The sequence below is a fragment of the Carlito syrichta genome, unplaced genomic scaffold (assembly GCF_000164805.1).
Source record: "Carlito syrichta isolate Samal-C Ts95f unplaced genomic scaffold, Tarsius_syrichta-2.0.1 Scaffold315407, whole genome shotgun sequence".
NCBI classification, from domain to species: domain Eukaryota; kingdom Metazoa; phylum Chordata; class Mammalia; order Primates; family Tarsiidae; genus Carlito; species Carlito syrichta.
In genome coordinates, this window is record NW_007259503.1 from 2,041,695 (window position 1) to 2,063,036 (window position 21,342).

General features: G+C 36.0%; 1 protein-coding gene and 1 pseudogene across 1 annotated transcript in view; both read right to left on the minus strand.

Annotated features, from left to right (window-relative positions):
* HMCN1 (hemicentin 1) overlaps positions 1-21,342 on the minus strand; it is a 467,592-nt gene that overhangs the window by 343,194 nt on the left and 103,056 nt on the right. Inside the window, exon 2 of the mRNA XM_008072785.1 lies at positions 19,840-19,910. Coding sequence (XP_008070976.1) covers positions 19,840-19,910 — 71 coding nt within the window. The remainder of the gene's footprint in view (positions 1-19,839; positions 19,911-21,342) is intronic.
* LOC103275370 lies at positions 9,511-19,357 on the minus strand (annotated as a pseudogene).

Genomic DNA, 21,342 nt, shown 5'->3' on the forward strand with positions numbered 1-21,342 from the left:
ATATGTACTACCTGCAGACGTACGTTTATTGCAGCATTATTCACAACAGCAAAAACATGAAATCTTTCTAGTTTTCTATCTCCTGTTACTCCTCTTCCATAAAAGTCTCTCTTTAAGATGAGACTTGTTCACTGAATATTCCCCTTGCTTCACACCTTAATGCCTTAAGTACTTTCATTCAAATAATGTTTCGATTTCTACTTACATCTTCACCATTGAACACTCCTCACCAATAAATGCATGTCTGAATTCTCCCATTAGTCTATAAAGTCTTTGATGGCAGGAACTGCACTTTGCTGAGTCCTTAAATCCTCAGTTCATAGCATCTTGCTGGTTTAAAGTAATCACTAAATAAATATTTGTCAGATTGAACTATTTTCTTCCCAAAGTTGAGATAATATACCTTCCTCTCTTTAAAACTTTCTCTTTGTTTCCAGTCAAATGTACTTCCTCACTCTTCAGACGTATTCTAATATGCTTTACACTTAAGTGGCATATCAACAAATTTTCTTTTGTATAAGAGTTATTGTGGGGGAGATTATATTGTACTAACACATGCCCTTGAATGAGTGTTTGTGTACTAGAAAAGTGGGAGATAACTACTAGCCATGTTAGTAATTTTGATATGTTTGATAGAAACATTTTTTTTATTTTAGAGGTGTGGGGTACATGTAAGGATTTGCTATATAAGTAAATTGCATGCAAGTGTGGTTTGGGCTTCTAGCAAGCCTCTCTCCCCATGATAGAGGACATGGTATACCAATGAGTAGAAATAATTTTATTTGCAGCCAACTGTGCATATCTATAATGGATATTCTGGGATGCTCAAAAAAATTAGATTCCTATTGTATATTCAAAAGCTTAAACAAAAACAATCTTCACCTGTGCTTAACATTGTACACCTGAACATGAAACACAATATAATTTATCATTCCACATGCGTTTGTTAAATGGTCAAGTATACAAAACAGCTTCATGGTAGTATAATTCTCAGAAGAAATTAATTACCTTTTACTAGTTTGTCATGTAGTACCAAGGGACTAGGAGAAGTCATCTATCTATGGGCCAAGCATCAGAACAGCTAAGAAATCTCCAGAAACACATTAGGAATGAGAGGAATAATAAACCTTGTCCAGTTTGTTATTCTGAAACTGTCCTTCACTGAGCCATTTGATTTGGGTACAAATTTGCTCTAAGAGGCTCTATGGATGCCTAAGTCCCAGGGCATCCCTAAACATGACCCAAGAGTAGACTCTGGAGACCACTAGAATCCTAGGAAGTGACTCCAGATGAATTCATCCCATTAGGAACTCTCCACAGCTTCATGCTCAACCTAAAACTGAATGTCATCCTTAAGAAAATATGTACTGAGATGAGGTTCCTAAGACTGTAATTAACTATTTTTTCACTTATAAATTTGAATGAAGTGGTTTAAACCACATATTAGTAAAATCAAGATAGTCAACAACTTTTCTTTAAATATTAAAACCACCTGAAAAAGAAAAACTCTCCTTTTTGAAACACTGAATCCCACATAGATGTGGCTTAATGTTGGTTAATAAGCAAAAGAAAGATGTGATGAGCTAAAACCCAAGAGAGAATTTCACAGGTATCCTTTTATTTCTTGAACTTTTTAATCATACACTCTCCAAAACGAACTCTTTGACTTTTATGAAGGAATTAATACAAAGTTTCAAAAGCAGTCAGAAAAAAGGGAACATTTTGACTCAGAAATCCATGCTAGATGTGTTTATACATACCTTAGGAGTGACTAATATAGCTTAATTAAATTTTCCTGTTATGGAAATTCATGTATTTTTTATAATAAAAATGACTATTCTGCCCTGAATTTCACATTTGCAAACACAGATTTTATTGTAATTATATTGATTATATATTGGTTATAAGTTGTGCTGAAAATAAAAATTTTTCTTACCCAAATTGTTAATATTTTTAAATTATTAATTTTCTTCTTATAGCAGAGTGAAAATTAAAAGCAAATGCTAACTAGTATTTCATATCTTAATGAAACAACTTGTCTCTCACTGTGAAAAGAGTTTACAGAAAATAAAAATAAATTTCTTCATTTTTCCAAAAAAAGGTTAACATATAATGTCACAGCCTTATAAAAGCTTCCTATCTGACAGTTGATTTTAGTTTTCTAATAATTTTTTTTTTTTTTTCCCAGTTGGAGTCTCACTCTGTTGCCCAGACTGGAGTGCAGTGGCCGCACCCGGCCACCGCAGCCTCGACCTGCTGGGCTCCGGCGATCCTTCCGCCTCAGCCTTCCAAGTAGCCGTAATTACAGGCATGCACTACCACGCCCAGCTGATTTTTTTATTTATTGTAGAGATGAGGTCTTGCTGCCCAGGCGGGTCTCAAACCCGCGGGCTCAGGCAATCCGCTCACTTCAGCCAACCAAAGGCGCGGGATTACAGGCTGAGCCACCGAGCCCGGCTTGTTTTCTAATAATTTTAAATCATACATAATCATTAATACGATCTATAAAAAGAATGCTTTACATCTGCACTAATACAGTGGCCATTAAGTAGTCTCATGTGGCTACCGAGTATTTGAAATGTGGCTAGTAAAACTGAGGAACTGAATTTCTTATTTTAATTAATTGAAATTTAAACTAAAAACTAAAGCACTATTTAAAACCTTAAAGAAAGAAAAGAAAGAAAGAAAGAAAAATAATAATTAAAATAATTTTTTTAAATAAAGCAGCACCAATTTTTAAGCTGATGACCTGTTGGAATAACAATATCTGGGATATATCGAGTTAAATAGATTATTACAATCAATTTTAACTATTTAAAAAAATTATATATATAGCTCACAATATTTGTTAGACAGCACTATTTTAGAATGATACACTTAATTTAGTTATGCAGACTTTATTCTAGAATATTCATTGTAAGGTTGTTGCTTTGATCTAAAAGTCTTTCATGAACTTTCTTTTGCTGGCAGAAGTTATTAGAAACAAAATGTAAGTTGCTTTGTTTACAAAGGTCAAGAATTAAGGTACAAGTTACTCAAAAAAATCTACAAACTATTAGCTTTGTTAAATATATATATACACACACAAACCTTCTGAAGGTACAAGTGCCAAAAGTGGCATGTGTACATGTTCTCTCTCTCTCTGTCCCTCTCTCTCTGTCTCTCTCTTTCCTGGCATATAGTCAGAATTAATTTTTAACAGGATGAAACAAACATGGTTAAGTAAATATATTTCCTAACCACCCCCCCCACACACACACACACAAATAAAAGGTATAATGGAAATGAACTGTACAATGCACTGAGTAGGCCAACTCCCTAAATGCATTTTAGGAATGATCTGACATTGTTAAACTGTGATTTTATTTGAACCTTGAAATACAGATAATTAGTATCAGTAGGCACATTCCTCCTCGTTTTATCTTTATAATTCTGTTGATAGCTACAATTCACTAAATTGCTGAAGACATTTCAGATAGAAAAATGTGTACTAAAAAAAACAGAAGCATGTGAGCTGTCATAGCAAATGCTGCTCCTGGAATAAAAAATGTTTTTTAAAAACTGTAACCTCCGAGTTACAGTGATAATTATGGTCAGAAAATGAATTTCTGGAAAGCAAGATTAAATAAGAATGAATAGAAATCCTATCAGTCAAGGGAATATAAAAACACAGATTATCACTTTGTCTTTTCTAAATACAAGACAGTGTAGGAGTTGCACTGGAATAAACTGAACCGTTAAACTCTGAGAGAAGCTGGAGAAAAATGAGGTCCCTATTCAAAACCTAATGGGAAAATGTTCATCAAATGGAGGATCAGAGACCCAGGAATGCTCACCTCAGAGCACACGCTCTCCCATGCCTTTTTATTTATCTTCTAGTCAACCCATTTCCATTCTTCTATTCTTGTCTTCCATCTTTATTGAACTAGTTTTTTTTTACACCAATTGTTTTCTACATATGCCTAGCCCAAGGCAGGCAAAAAATAAAACTTTTTTATAGGCTCATGCCTAAGTCCAAAACAATTCTTATTGGCATTACAATACTTACCCTTATTCTAACATGAGCATAACCTACTGAAGTTTGGGCCTACTTTCTTTCTTTTTTTTTTTTTTTTTTGAGTTGGAGTCTCACTCTGTCACCCAGACTGGAGTGCAGTGGCCGCTCCTAGCCACTGCAGCCTCGACCTGCTGGGCTCCGGCGATCCTTCCGCCTCAGTCTTCCAAGTAGCTGGAACTACAGGCGCGCGCTACCACGCCTGGCTGATTTTTTGATTTATTGTAGAGATGAGGTCTCGCCTGCCCAGGCAGGTCTCGAACCCACGGGCTCAGGCAATTCACTCACCTCGGCCTCCCAAAGGCACGGGATGACAGGCTGAGCCACCGAGCCTGGCTTTGGGCCTACTTTCAAAGTCAGACTTTATTCTTTTCACATGAAACATCCATGCTTGAAATGTCTTATTTGTGTAATTTGTCCTTTACATATAAAAGTTAGGTATAAAACTCTGTTTCAAGCTGCACATAATTTTACAACTCTCAGTTCTCTTTCTTAAAATATAGTTGTGTGACTCTACGACCAAGAAAACAGAATGCATTTGTGGAAATTAAATTACATTGAATCTAACTTAAAGATGCATCCAAGCAAGTATAAAATAACTCAGAATGACCACAGAGTTCATCAGTGACATGTGCTGGCCTTCATCACTTGTAGAAAATATGGCAGGGGAGTGCTGAGAGGCAATCAAATGTTACAGAGCCCAGACCTCAAATCTCAAAAGTCAAAATAAAAGATGTTACAGCCCAGACTATGCTGCCCTTTGCTACACAATGATCACCAAACAAGCCTGAAGAAGGTGGAATCAAATTAAAGCATCAAAGAACTGCTGACTTCAATTCCAGGTACAATAAATAACAATTACAGCAATGTCCACACATTGTTCAGACTATCGCCTGTCTGTGGTAAGGATTTAACTCTTTAGCATCTGATCTTTCAACTTATTGTAATTTCTTTCATGGGAGGTAAAACTTCATTAGGCCTTCAGAGGAGGTTCAATTTACTTCAATTAAAACATCCATAAAGAATACACTATGTACCATGCAATCAATATCTTGATTAGTAAATCAGAAAATATTGTGCCTAATATAAACATAAATTTAATATAAACTTAAATATAAACATTAAAACATATCAACATTAGATATAAACATACATTTAATATAAACATTAAATTTCATAAGTTTCATAATTCAGAGGAATTACATTAGACACTGGTCCTTTGAAGAGGGAAATAGAATAAAGGCAAATACGTGTAAGAAAAAAAAGTCACCTTACAGCTTCTAATTGTCATGGAAGTAGACAAGGTTAACTCCAGGCAAAAAATGGGAAACTGGAAAATAGTATCTTGGTATTCCCAAGTCACCCTTCTGTAGTCCTCACCTTCTCTACTCTTAGAGGATAGAAGAAATCTGTGCTAAGGTTATGGTCTATTAATAGTATGGTAATACCAGCTGCTAGAACAGGTAAAAACAGAAGTAATAATATGGCAGGAATGCACCAAACAGAGGGGTTTGAAATTGACATATGGATGGTGGTTTTATGCTACTAATTATAGTAATAAAGTCAATGGCCCCTAAAATTGATGAAAACCTGCTAAGTGAAGAAAGATAATTGTGAGTTCTACAGAAGCTACTGCATGAGCTAGGTTTCCTGCTATTAGGGGACAGACTGTTCATCTTATGCCTGCACCAGCTTCGACTATTGATGAGGCAAGTAATAGTAAAAGATGGGGGGAGGAGTCAGAAGTGTTTATTGTTTATTCAGGAAAAGGCCATATCAGGAGCTCCAATCGTGAGAAGAATCAGTTGCCAAAGCCTCCAATCATAATAGGCATAACTATGAAGAAAATTATAACAATAACAATGACACTATAAATCTGACCATCTCCTAGCAGGGCTCCCGGTTGACTGAGCTCTGCTCAGATTAATAGACTAAGGGTTGTTCCCACCATTCCAGCTCAAGCACCAAATAGTAGATATAATGTGCCAATATCTTCATGATTTACTGAGAATAATCAGTGGTTGATGAACATAAGAAGAAGGGTAAAATGGTTGAGCAAACATTAGACTGTAAATTTAAAGACGGAGGTTAAGTCCTCTTTTTACCATAGTTCTGAGGTGAAATATCACATTGAATTGAAAATTCTTTTGTTATGTTTTTATTTTTAATTTATTTTTATTTTAAAGATGTGGAATACAATTCATGCAGTAGCTTCTGTAGAATTTGTATGCAAGTGGTCATCGTACAGGTAAAGTTTGAACCTACCTTTGATCCCCACTTTGCCTGGTTTGAGATCAGGTACCCTAATTAATGTTACATGCACTCCCTCCCCCAGCAATTTCTGGCTACTGCCAATTCCTTTCTTATAGAATTATGGTAAATGTTCAGGGTTCATTTATGAGTGAGAACATATGGTACTCAGTTCTTTGTTTCTGTGATAAATCACTGAGTATGATAGACTCTAAATCCACGTTGCTACAAAATCCATAATTTTGTTCTTCTTTATGGCTGCATAATATTCCATCATGTATGTGCACCACATTTTTTTGTTCAGTCTAGTTTTGATGGGCAGTACAGTTGGTTCCATGTTTTTGCTATTGTAAGTAGTTGCAGCTTCAATTCTTCTGGGGCTTCTCTCACCTTTTTCCCTTAGACAGTGGGAGAAGTAGATAGAAGCCAGTTGACTAGTGCAATTAGCTGTTAACTAAATTTTCATGGGGTTGGATCTCACCAATCTGGTAACTAGTTTAAAGTGTTTGATTTGCATTTAACTGATGTGTGATCAAGTCTTTTCGTACTTAGAGCCGTAGGAATTAAGTCTAATTTATCAGGGCCTTGAAGGCTCTTGGTCTGTTTAGCCTAAATTCCTAGTCCAGTAATGAAAATATTGGTGAGAGTGGTAAAAATAAAGTTGATGCAATAATGAATGGCGATAAGAGTAGCTTGTTTTCTACTTTCAAACTGTCATTTTTATTTTTATGATGTTGGTTGTTGGGAACATTGCTAGGGATGTGGACTAGATCAGTTACATATGAAAGTGAAAGTACAAGTTGAGTAATGCTAAAATAGCTATAGATACTGGTATAATTAACTATTACTTGTGAGTTTTTGGGTAGTTATGCATTTAGGTAGGATTCCTGTGAGTGGAGTTAATCCCCCTAGGGACAAAAGACAAACTGTCAGAATAATACAGACTAAGAGGTTTAGGATCATCATGGAAGGATTATAGGCTAGAATTGTGACTATTCAACCTATGTGAGCCATTGATGAATAAGCTAAGACTTTTTTTTTTTTTTTTTTTTTGCAGTTGTGTCTTGTTGAATCCTCCTCATCTACCTACTAGAATAGGTAGTTGTACAATGGATTAAAAAAAAGTTTATAGATGGGTAGGTTTGGAATATAATAGCAATTGGCGCTAGTTTGTATCATGTCAGACCTCCTTTCTCCTTCAAGGATTCTGTACCTTTTTATTGTTGACCTCTTTTCCCATCATATTAAGACACTGTCATCACTCTAGTTGGGATGGACTCCTAGTCTCTCCTAACAGATGGCTCCCTTACTTGCTTAGGGACCAAGAGCCAGAAACCTGTAGGAGCAGAGCCTAAGGAGGTCTTAGTAACAAATCATCACTTGTTTATTCAAGGATGAGGCATTCACCCTAGTCCATGAATAAAACCTTCAGGGCTGACCTTTTCTCTTCTAGTTCTCCCTCTCCTATGATCCTTCTCTTTCCTATTTACTACTCAGCCTCCACCTACCCATAGAAATCTCTCTCTTTCTGTTGCTCCATAGTTCACGTATGGATTTTTCATGCTTTCTAGCACATCTGGTATTATCTTTGTTAATGGTTAGTTAATGAAAATTGTAATTCTGTGATTCTTTTTATTTAATGTGATAAAAATATATTTATACTGCTTGTGCTATTTTATGTCTTGGAAAAATACAGAAGTGCATTTTTTACTAATAAAAGCACTATAATTTATGAAGGTATCACATTATGAGAAAGCTTGAGACAGACATATTTCACATCGTTTTCAGAGCTAGTCATTAAGCAAAATTGATGAAATAAGATCTAAAAGGAAAAGATTACACACATGACAGGACAAATAAGGAAGATTTAAAAAATCAATAAGAGGATTTTAAAAAAGCAACATAAAAGGATAGATGCCTGGTTTAAAAGTTTACATGAAGAAACCTGAGGGAATTAGTTGATGACTGGACCAGTCTTTAATAATGTGATATGCCTGCCAAGAAAAGCTGATCTCAGCCTCCAGCATCAACAGAGACTCCCCAGACACCACTCCAGAGAAGCCCCCCAGGTATCATCTGCAGACAAATACCAGTCAGTGCTATCAAATCTCTCGCTAGTGTTATTCAGGTCTGAGGTATTGATAGGTTTCTGGAAGGGATTCAAACTTCTGATGGATTAACTGGACAAATAATATTCAAATCAATTCCAATCCTAAGAATCCAAAATGCTTCTTGAAATTTTTCTCAAGGCCTAAGAATAAAAAAGATAGCTTCTTGAGAACTAACAGCTTATAATCAGTTTGGATTCAGAAAAAAAATCTCTAATTTTGTGAAAATGAGATGTATTTATTTATGTATTTTACTATAGCTGCCAGCAACTCTGAAAAAGAAAAGTTTATACTTTTCTCTAGGAATCCTGGCTTCAGATCAAGGAACATTCTTCCAGTGAAAAAGTTTTGATCTCCATCCTTACTATCACCTAAAACCTGACAAATCAGATTTAGTACTTATTGTAAGGAAGAGAACAATCCTTGGTTGGTTAAATAGCATCTATGGAGTGAATCCAGGCATCATAGGTTAGTGGATTCCTCCTCTTAAATGTTATTTTGCCACAGGAATCTTCAATATTTACTATGCAATGATTCATGTATTTACCCTTGAGGACATTCCCACACATGCACACTTTGAAAAGAAAATCAAGAAATATTCCATTATAATCCACACCCACCCCATTCTAACCACCTGTATATTTTGTTTTGAAAAAGCAAACAGCCAGAATATCTTTGTTCTATATACTCTTAATTCTATACTCTTTGTTCTTTGGCATTCACACAAAAGATCATTAAGAAATCAACTAGGTACTTACTTTTGGATAAAGTACCAAAATGGATAGCTAGAAAAAAGTCAAACATTTCCACTCCTATATTCTACTGCCTTGTCTTTTTTTTTTTTTTTTTTACGCTGAGTCAGAAAATTATTTTAGTAGTCACAAAACTTTTTTAATAGAATCAGTATAATATAGCAGTTGATCTCTCCATAATTATCAGTATTATTTCTACTTGAGGTCTTGGATAAGCGGGGCTGAAATCAGCAAAAGGTCTTGGACTGTTGGCTCAGAAATCACCCTAGAAAGCCCACCCTGTTGATAGCAGTCATGCACTCTTATGAGATGACCAGGTCCTTTAAAAAAAAGTATCTCTCCTTCTTTATTCATTCTTTGGAGGCTTGAAGTGAATTCAGCAGCGTTCATTAAACACCTTCCAGCTTCTGTCATTTACCACTTCTTCAACGTTCTGACTGCATCCATTTTAACTTTGTCTGCTCTTTTCCAAGTTGCTTTAGTAACGTTAAATCATCCAAGTTCTTTTCTCTCTCTCTTCTCGAAGATATTTTACTACTGTTGAGGTCTAGGCTATACAATTTTTTAAGACTCTGTCCCTACTGGCATGAGCTGCCATCAGAGACTCATAGAGTTGTTTACAGGTTTGGCTGGCATCAATTTTCCCTGCAAAGGAAGCTGTTGGAAGCTTAGTGTTTAATTCATGTACTATTCTGTCATCAATTGTCCTTATCACCTTGAGTAATTCCTGGAAATCTTCACAGTTTACACCGCCACTCCTACTGTCTTTCTTGTCTTAGTCACTATTCCTCATCCCCTGAGGATACAGTTTTGTTTGTCCCTCAGAGAATCTTTAACTCTTGCAGAAAACTCTTATCAGCAAACTAAAGTTGTAACAGATGCTTCATTAAGGCCCAAAGATGTTTCAATCCTAACAATAAAAATAAGCAAAAACACTACCTACCTACCAATATCCCTATCATATACGTACTACCTTTCCATCTCTTAAAGGTATTTTGTTCTTGTGTCTCTCCAAAGCATATAAGAGCTTAAATAAGCTTATCACACTAAGTAGCAAGAACATGTGCTGAGAAGGTAGCAATTTTCAATTATAATTAAAATTGCTTTGCTATCTGCTGCTTGGTAATTTTAGATGAACCAATTACTCAAAGTGATTGGAGAGAGGAATAGAGGTAAAAATATTTAAGAAAGAAGTTCATTTTGTTGAGGATGAGACCAGCCCTGGATACACGTCTTTAATGCAAAGACAAATTCTACAAATAGTATTAATTTAATTAGATTAATAAGGTTACTTAAACCAGTATTTAGAAGGAAAGTACCAGAGCAATAAAGGAAATTGGCTTTGGTTCCAGTTTTGAAACTAGCCTTGCTACTAGCCAATGTTGTGACCTGAGTATACATGTTACCTAGCATTGCAAAACTTGAGCTTCCTCATTTGTAAAAAGAAACAGTAACATTTGTGTAGGTTCAAAATGAGAGAATGACTTCAAACACAAAACCTTTTGCAAGGCACATGTAACAAAACTACTGCCCATTTATGACATGAACATTTGAAGATTCTTTCACTTAAAAGAGCTTTGGAGCACTAGAGGTAGCAGTTGTAACAGATAACATTTATTGAACCCTGCTTTGGGCCAGACACTATTCTACTGTTCTCGAAGACTTATATGTATTGTGATTTAGACCCTCAATCATACTTTCTTCCCTAAATTAAATAGGTCATTCTTCCTTTAAAGTGTGTATATATGTGCATGTATGAATATAGAAACACATGTGAAATCTGTAAGTCAAATGCATATTAAGAAAAATTAAATGGAAATAAAAACTACTTTTCTAAATTGAATCACATCTAACAACAAAAATGAAAATCAAACCTTTTCTAGCTCTATGTTATATCTATATTAATGCTGACATATGATCCCCTTTTTCTTTTTTAGTCATATTTTTTCTTTTATTTATTTACTTATTTGTTTTTATAGTTTTGTTCAGTCATATTTGTTTGAGCTTTTAAGTTCATATAAAAGAATTCTCTATAAATCTATAAATTGAAAGCACACTTTTACATAATAGCATGTTTTAAAATACTAGAAATTAAAGTATATACCAAATTGGTATAGTAAATTATTCTTCTAAAATTAGCATTATCTTGTCCTCCTCCTTTTAACAGTCTTTGCCTATCTGGTCATGATATTTCAAATTCTTTGACAGATAACTCTAATATCAACTTATGTTCTACCACAGCAAAACATTTTTCCCCCTACTCTCAGCCTCCTGCAGTTTAAGCCTATTTATTCTCCTAGACCTCATCCTTATCTTCCTCATAACTCTTCATGTTGTTATGTAGCAGTGGTGTTCCACATATTTTTAATCATAATCTTGCTTTTTTGAAAAGTCTATTTTATTAAAGGCCTGTACAAAAGAAAATGTAATTACATGTGAAGCTTTTCAGTTTGGGGAACCAACTATTTATACAAAAGTTCGGATTGCGATTTCATTATTGTAAAAATAATTTTGTTTTCTTTTTTTTATTTTTATTTTTTACACTTTAAATGTTTGACTAATGTACTTTTTGTTCTTTAAAACATTTGGATAAAAGACTTGCAAGTATATTACTGCAATACCATTTTCTAAATATCAACAAGCTTTATAGTTTCTTATAAAGAATGTAACCCAAGGCAGGACTTTGCACTGCATATTTACGAGGATGTTAATTCCCAAGGCTCTGTGTGATTTGAATACCATTTGTTGTCATTTGTCTCTCCTTTTCCCCAAAGAGAAAGCTCAGTTGCTTTTCAAGTTACTTCTCTGTTTTCCAGATGAAAAAGAATAAAGATAAATGAAATCAATGTTGTAAATGTAATAATTTAATTTTAATTTTTTGCTAAATTTTTCTTGGAAAATTTTAGATTGCTTTTTCTCAAGTTAAGTTAATGTCTATATGAGAAAAATAGCTGAGCCTGTTTTAATAGATGATTCTTTAATTTACTTCACACTGAATTTACTTTTCTTGCTTTTAAAATTAATATAAGTGTAAAATAAATATTTTTAAAGGTTTTCTTTTAAAATACAAGTTAGTGTAATAAACCAGCAATCCTTTTTGTTTTTGATATCAGTGAGGGGGGGGGAGGCTTACAAAAGTGGTAGACAGAAAAAATGAAGAAGAGTCTGGAAATTATACACAAAAAATTTAGTATTGTATGTTAAAATTTATAGAAGTTGTTTAGTTTCTCAAAGTGATTGAAATAATAAAACATTCTATAAGCAAACACAGAAGAAAAAAACCACTGTATCCTTTAGATTAGGCATTAAGTATAATGTAGCATAGTTTTTTGATATTTGACCCTTATTTACTAAAATTTGTTGCCATTGACTTAAGAAAGAATTATTCACTAGAAATTTTGAAAGTAAAAACACTTCCATGGTATCCTCAATGCCTGTAACAGTGCCCAAGGTTGAATGAAGAGATAAAGTAAATATTTAATTTTTTTCCCAGCTGGTTATTCTAATTAAGCATCCTCTTGGATCCCATGACAATGCAAAAATAACAAAAAAAGAAAATCCCATAAGATGCAGCCTGTCCAGAGGAAGCCCACAGAGAAACAGACCAGCTTTCATTCCAGGGAAGAAAGAAAGAAAAAAAAAACTTTTGAACAGTGACAAAATTATAAGACCAATGGAGTATCTGTATCAGATTCAGTTCCAGAGGGTAGTGGAGGAAAACTCTGGGCAGAAAGTCAATAAGAGTCAGGAATTGGAATCCTTCACCATAGAGACAAATAGAGCAAGGAGGATAAGGGCACTCCCTAAAAATTCTTTAGAACAAAAGAAAGGGAGAGGCCGGAAATCAGGAAGTCCCAGTGCCAGGTCTCATTGAAAATGTAGGTATTTTCATTCCAGCCAGACTTTCAAGAATACAGTCCAGCTGTATTCTCAAAGAGAGAGGGGAGGAAAAAAAGAAGGAATATAGTAAATCCATTTTTAACTTTCTATTTTCTAGAAATCTCAATTTTATGGCCCTTCTGAATTTCTGTATAGAAATGAAAACTGATGGCTAGGCTTTTCAGGTACTTTTTGCACCATCAAGTGAACCTTAAATTATATCTGATATAGTTCTACCACCATATGTACATTTTTAAAATAAGCCTCCTAAATAGCATTAATTTATTCAATAGCTATTTAAGTCCACTTCCTGCAGACACAGGTTCATCCCCCAGATGAAGCAGAGGCTAATTAAAAGCTAAAACCTCTTGCCCTCAGCAACTCACAGTAGAATAGGGGCACATAAACATTTAAACAACCAAAGCAATTCAATTTCTAATTTCCATGATTCAGGTACAAGATAGAAATTTCTATAGCAATTTTGTCAGAGAATCTGGACATCCAACAAGGCAAAGAATTTGCTATTCTGAGGAAGAGAAAGTAAATAGTAAACGAGTAGCAAGATAATGAGTGAGGAAAAATGGCATGGTATAAGAGAAAGGAAATAGAGGATTCCATGGATTCATTTTATGACGCTAACATCACATTGATACCCAAACCGAGTAAAAATTCAACAAAGAAAAAGAACTACAGGTCAATATCCTTGATGAAAAGAGATGCTAAAATTCTCAACAGGATTCTGGCAAACCAGATCCAACAACACATCTCAAAAATAATCCACCATGACCATGTAGGCTTCATCCCAGGATGCAGGGATGATTCAACATCCGCAAGACTATAAAAGTAATTAAATACATCAACAGATGTAAAAACAAAAACCACATGACTATATCATTAGAAGCGGACAAAATTTTTTATAAAACCCAGCACTTCTTCTTGATAAAAAACCCCAAGGCATTGATGGAACATACCTCAAAATAGTAAGAGTCAACTATGAGAAACCCACAGCCAACATAATGCTAAACAGACAGAAATTGGAACCATTTCTGCTGAAAACTGGAACAAGACAAGAATGGAAGTCTTAGATAGGACAATCAGACAAGAGAAGGAATCAGGGGCATTTAAATAGGAAAAGAGGAAGCTAAGTTATCCCTCTTTGCAGATGACATGATTCTATACCTCAAAAACCCCAGAGAATCTGTTAAAAACTTCCTTGCACTAATAAAGGACTTGGGCAAAGTCTCAGAGTATAAAATAAATATGCAAAAGACTGTCACATTCCTATACACCAACAATAAACAAAGAGAAACCCAAATAAAAAGCACAAACCCATTAACAATAACCACAAAAAAATTAAATACCTCAGCATCTTCCTAACTAGAGAAGTGAAAGAGCTTTACAATGAAAACTACAAAACACACTGCTCAAAGAAATCAAAGATGACACAAACAAATGGAAAAATATTCCATGCTCATGAATTGGAAGAGTCCTCATTGTTAAGATGGCCATCCTACCCAAGACAATTTACAGATTTAATGCAATACCCATTAAATTACCAGTAACATTCTTCTCTGACCTGGAAACAACAATACAGGAATTCCTATGGAAACATAAATGACCACGAATAGCCAAATCAATCCTCGGCAAAAAACAACAAAGCAGGAGGTATCAAACTTCTAGACTTTAAGCTTTATTATAAATCTGTAATAATCAAAACAGCCTGGCATTGGTACAAGAACAGGCATATAGACCAATGGAACAGGATTGAGATCCCGGAAGCAAAACCTCAATTTCTCAGCCAACTCATCTTTGACAAAGATACCACCATCAACCACTGGGGAGAAGAGAACCTTTTCAGTAAATGGCACTGGGAAAACTGGCTGACCACATGCAGAAGATTAAAACAAGACACCTACCTATCACCATACACAAAAATCAACTCTAAATGTATTAGAGACCTAAACATAAAGCCTCAAACTATAAGAACCTTAGAAACTGCAGGAGACAACCTTATGGAAATTGGAACCGGCAACTAATACCTAATCAAAACTCCAAGTGCCCATGCCATAAGAGATAAGATAGACAAGTGGGACCTCATCAAACTGACAAGCTTCTGCAAAGTCAAAGAAACCATCAAGAGAGTGGGGAGACAGTCCACAGACTGGGACAAAATATAACTGTATATCTGACAAAGGTCTAACATTCAAGATCTACAAGGAACTCAAACATGCCAAAAAGAAAAAAACAAACAGCCCCATCATAAAGTGGGCAAAAGATATGAATAGACACTTCTCCAAAGAAGACATATGAGCAGCCAACAGATACCTGAAAAAATGCTCAGTCTCACTAGTCATCACAAAAGTGCAAATTAAAACACAGAGATACCAACTAACTCCAGTCAGGATGGCCATCATCAATAACTCAGAAAACAACAGATGCTTGAGAGGATGTGGGGTAAAGGGAACACTTCTACACTGTTGATGGAAGTGTAAACTAGTACAACCTCTGTGAAAAACAGTGTGGTGATTCTTAAAAGATCTAAAAATCGACCTTCCAAACAACCCCACAATCACCCTACTGGGAATATACCCAGAGGAACTAAAATCACTCTATGAAAAAGATACCTGAGCATGCATGTTTACTGCCACATTATTCACAATAGTAAAAACATGAAACCAACTGTGCTGCCCATTGAAAGAGGATTGGATTAAAAAAATGTGGTACATATACATGATGGACTATTACGCAGTCATAAAGAAAAATTATGAACTTTGCAGCAACTTGGGTGGACTTAGAGTCTATAATACAGAGTGATCTATCACAGAAACAAAGAATTGAGTACCTCATGTTCTCACTCATAATTGAACCTTGAACAATTATCATAATACTATAAGAAAGGGATTGGTAGTAGTGGCAAACTGCCAGGGGACGGGGGCACACCTCATCAACAATGGTACCTGCATAATGAACATTTGCATACCTAACCCTGAATTGTACCCCACATCTTTAAAATAAGAAATAAAAAAGTAAGCATGTTCTATCTGCCAGGCATTTTACTAGAGGATTTAACGATAAGCTAAGTTAGACATGGTCCTTTCGTGTGAACCTGCAACTGCTCTGTGATGTAGAAAGGTAGTGAGAAATGACCAAGACTGGAAAAAAGGACAGGATTCTCTGAGGAAATGGTATTCAGCATGAAACTTTTAAGTACAGGGTTTTAAACCAGGTTAAGAGGGTGTGAAAGGGAGGTCCGTCTGAAGGGCAGAAACTTCCAATGCAAGAACAGCACATGTGCAAAAACCTCACTGGGAGATGGGGAGGACACAGATATGGGGAGGCTCTATGCAAGGCTCCTGAGGCAGAGTACAGAGCCTGGGAGACAAGGTAGTACTAGATGGAAATGAAAGGTAGGCAGGTCTCAGTCACTCAGAACCTCAGGGGGAATCTAATGAGGTGGGGGGTAAGTGGACAAGTGGATACGGTATAGGGCAGAATGTTTAGAGATGTATGTTGAGATCTTTCTGTCTGCTGAGTAGAGAAAAGTCTGGATAATAAAAGCAAAAGCAAATGCAAGAATATCACTTAGAAGCTTCTCCACATTTGTTTAGACTAAAGATATACTAATTGGGACTAGTATAGTACCAATAAAAATGGAGAGAAGTCGATTGATTTAAAAGATATTTAGAAAGTTAAAAACAAGACTTAATAAACGTTGGGATAGAGGGATAAAAGTGAGGGGAGTATTAAGAAAGACTTGGTTGGAAAACCAGAATACCATAGGCATATTCACAATGGTAACAAACAGGAAACAAAGACCAAAGATTAAGGACCAAATCTGGGGCACTGAAAAAGGAACCTTCATGAGTTCCAATTTTAAGGGCCACTGTGATCTCCAAGAGATTGAAATGAGAATCTGTTCTTCAGAAATGAGGTTGGGGCTAAAGCAGATACATATATATCAGTATACATGATTTTACCAAAGGCAACATTTAATGGCCAAGTGGAAGGAAATGAGCTTTCCTAGGAAGTTGAGCAGGAAAAGTAGGAAGAAAAATGGGATCATCAATAAGGGAATAGAGTGTGTCAATTTAAAGGGAGAGATCAGTGTTGCCAAAGACTACAAAGATGTCCATCCAATATGATAAAGACTGAAATATTCCATTGCATTTAGCAAAATGGGTGTCAGTGGCCACAAACTAAAACTACTTTGATAGAGTGAGGAAACTGGGAACTAGGTTGAAACAGATTGAAGAGTGAATGGCAGGGATGGGGGTAAGGAAATGACAGCAATGAACACAGACCATTTTCTAGACAATGGAAAGGTTGAGAAAATTTTTTTTTTATTTTAATTTAATTTTAAAGATGTGGGGTACATGTCAGAATTAGGTACATAAGTAGTCTACGTGCCCGTAAAGTTTGGGCCTTCCACTGGTCCTCACTTCCTCTGGTTTAGGATCAGGTACTCTCAGTGATATTGTATGCACTGCACCCCACTTCCGTGGCAGTGTCCCACAACTGCCAATCCCTCTTCTTGGGGTATGGTGACAAATGTTCAGGACCCACTTATGCGTGAGAACATGTGGTACTCAGTTCTTTGCTTCTGTGATAGATCACTGAGTGTGGTAGACTCTAAATCCATCCAAGTTGCTGCAAAGCCTACAATTTTGTCCTTCTTTATGGTTGGGTAATACTGCATCATATACATGTACCACATTTTCTTTATCCAGTCCACTTTTGGTGGCAACAGGGTTAGTTTCATGCTTTTGCTACTGTGAATAGTGCTGCAATAAACATGCAAGCACAGGTATCTTTTTTGTAGAATGATTGGAGTTCCTCTGGGTATATTCCCAGGAGGGGGATTGTTTGCAAGAGGGTTTGACAAAATAGAGAAGTTTGCTTATTTTAATTTGCTTTTTATGATTTTGTTGGGGTTTGTTTCTTTGTTTTTTAGAGAGACTCGAATATATTTAAAAGTCAATGAGAATTCCTAAGCAATTAAAAGAAACAGTTTGATAGAGTTAAAATCATTAGAAAGTTAAGAAGTTCAGAACAAGCAGGGAATAGGAATAGGATAGGTGCTAGACATAAGTGGGTTTATATATTAGGGATGAGGATACACAAAGCTTCATTGATACGTGCCTGTATGTGAAAGTGAGATCACTTGCGCAGAATATATCATTTGTTGAAACACCCAGTAGTGAGAGGGTGGTAAGACAAAGGTTTAAAGAGAGTGGACAAAATCTGCAATCGTCAGGTCGGGTGTGGCTCACTCCTGTAATTCCAGTACTTTGGGAGACTGAGGCAGGAGGATTGCTTGAGCCCAGGAGTTCAAGATCAGCTTAGGCAAAATAGCAAGACCTTGTCTCTACAAAAAGCAAATAAAAAAATTAGCCAGGTATAGTGGTGCTCACCCACGGTCCCAGCTACTTGGGAGGCTGGGGTGAAAGGATCACCTGTGCAAAAGGTTGAGACCTCGATTCAAAAAAAATTGCAATTGACATTAAGAAAAATGGAAGATTTTATCAACCAAAATAAAAACATAGTAAGATCATGGGAGTATTAAGAGTTCATTTGAGAGAGGTGGTTATGAATTCACAGATGAATCAAAGTGTCATGTTGTGAGACTTCTACAGCATTTGGCCATTAGTGGACAGGTATGAATAATCCAGGCAGTTAGGGTCATTCAGAAATAAAATTTTACCTTTGAACAGAAAAGGAATAGACAAAGGAGAAAAAGAACTATTTTTAAATGATAAATCTCTGAACTAGATTGAAAGAGAGAGAAAAAAGGAGACATCTGATGGTCTTGAGGAAAGTGTAGGGATCAGTGGACTAGAGTACTTGACGACGGTAAGGGAAAAGCTATAGGGTGAGAAGTTGCACCAGCAGTAGTTGTTAGAAATAAATATGTCTGAATTAGCTATTTAGGAGATGGAACAGTTTGGGATGATAACAAGACCTGGGTGGGAATAGAAGACTAAGACCAAGTGAAGAAAAGGTCATGGAAAATAACTAGTAGATGAAGGAACTGAAGGGCGACTGTTCTACGAAGTCACTCAGAATGATGGCAGCCCTGAGCAGGAAAAGTAGTGATGAGCCAAAAGCCTAGGTGAATGTTGGAAAGTAGCCAAACACCCTGGAGAGACAGCAGCAGAGACCATAGAGAATAGTATAGTAAAACAGGCCCAGAAAAGCAAATTTTTTTTAATGAAGGCATTTGAGAATAATCTCAAAACAATACCAAGAAGAAGCTGCACAGCAACTCTACCTCTAAGTTCTGTTTTCAGAATGACGTTTAAACCTATGTTATTCATCTTTTCTCATAGCCCAATTATGTGTACAGTCAAAAACTGCACATGGCCGACTTACAGTACAGAATATAAAAATTACCATAGTTATGTCATTCATGTTGTGGGAGAAGAATTGTTAACTGTTCCTTACATTTCTATGTGAAAGGACTTATCTATAGCAGGGGTGAGCTAACTCTTTCTTTAAAGAAGCTAAACAGCTTCTGTCACAACTACTCAACTCTGCCACTATAGCATAAAAGCAGCCACAGATAGTGCATAAATGAAGGTGGTATTTTGAACCCCACCAGTTCTATTTCCATATCTACTGTTCAACTTATTCTGGAAAATATCATTTGTTGAAACACTCAGTAGTGAGAGAGTGGCATTTATTGGATCCCTTAAAAAGTCCAACAATTACATATTTTAGATTTCAAAAATAAAAAAAAATCTACCAAAGGCTCATGATTTTCCATTCTCCCAGAATAAAACTGAAAGCTAGCACTCACCTGGACATATAGTTCTCTGAGTTCATACTGAAATTTCTTGGGATCTGTAGTAATTGTCACTGGGCCAATTTCTGTGAAGATAAAAGTGACATAGATCCATAAATAGTATCAGTAGCATTACTATGTTTACAAATGTCTCTTCACTGTACACCACATGTTTACCAATTAATAAGAAACAGTCAGCAAAATATCAGACTTTTCTCAACTTAAAACTACCAAAGAATAACTTATACTCTACTGTAAATTATGCATACCCCAAAACAGTGAATTTTTAACCTTGGGAAATGTAAGCAGGGGGGGCGGGGGAGGGGCGGTCAGAAATGTTACAGGACAAAGAATCAGGAGACAACAGTTCCAGTTTTCACTCTCACCAGTCAGTAAATATTTATTAAGCACCTACTTTGTTGTTAGAATTTAAAATTAATCACTTATTCATCCTATCATTGTTTTCCCAACGACAAAGTGTAAAATTTGTCTACAACTTTTCTATAAGTCTTAAATAGTTCCAAATAAGAAGTTAAGGCCAGGCATGGTGACTCGTGCCTGTAATCCTAGCAATTTGGGAGGCCAAAGTGGGAGAACTGCTTGAGCCCAGGAGTTTGAGACCAACTTGGGCAACACAGTGAGACCTTGTCTCTACAAAAAACCAGAAAACATGGCAACTCCCTTGGGTTCCCTCCCGCTGTGGGAGCTTTTCTGTCCTCTTAATAAATCCTACTTTCTCACTTTAAAAAAAAAAAAGTAGCTGAGTGTGGTGGTGAGCGCCTATAGTCCCAGTTACCGGGGGAACTGAGGTGGGAGGATCTGTTGAACCCAGGAGTTCGAGCCAGGATCACACCACTGCACTCCAGCCTGAGCAGTGGAGGGAGGCACTGTCTTTAAAATAAAAATAAAAATAAAATAAAATAGATACTGGCTGGATGTGGTGGCTTAAGTCTGTAATCCCAACACTTTGGGAGGCCGAGGCAAGAGAATTGCCTGAGTCCCAGGGTTCGAGACCAGCCTAGGGAACTTGGGGAGACCTCTTCTCTACAATTAATCAAAAAACTAGCCAGGTGTGGTGGTACGCACCTGTAGTTCCAGCTACTTGGAAGGCTAAGGCAGAAAGATCACCTGAGCCCAGCAGCTTGAGGCTGCAGTGGTCATGAGCATGCCTGGGCAACAGAGTGAGACTCCAACTCAAAAGGAAAAAAAAAGAGGTAAGCTAAATGTGGTCATTTATGAGCATCAATTACTTTCCCCCGGAAAGCATCCATATATTTAAGTAATGGTATTAAAATTCATCCGGGTATCATGCACACAGTTACATCATTTTAAGTTTTAAGTTCTCAACGTGGACAAAAAGTTTCCTGTATTATGTAACAAAGATATAGGCTTCATTCAAAACTATAATGTGCAACTACAATAGATAATTCTAAAGATTCTTAACACTTAGCTTTTGCAAAACATTTTCTAGCTTCAAAGGCATACTGCTAGAAAAAGACTTTATAACTTCAAAGGATA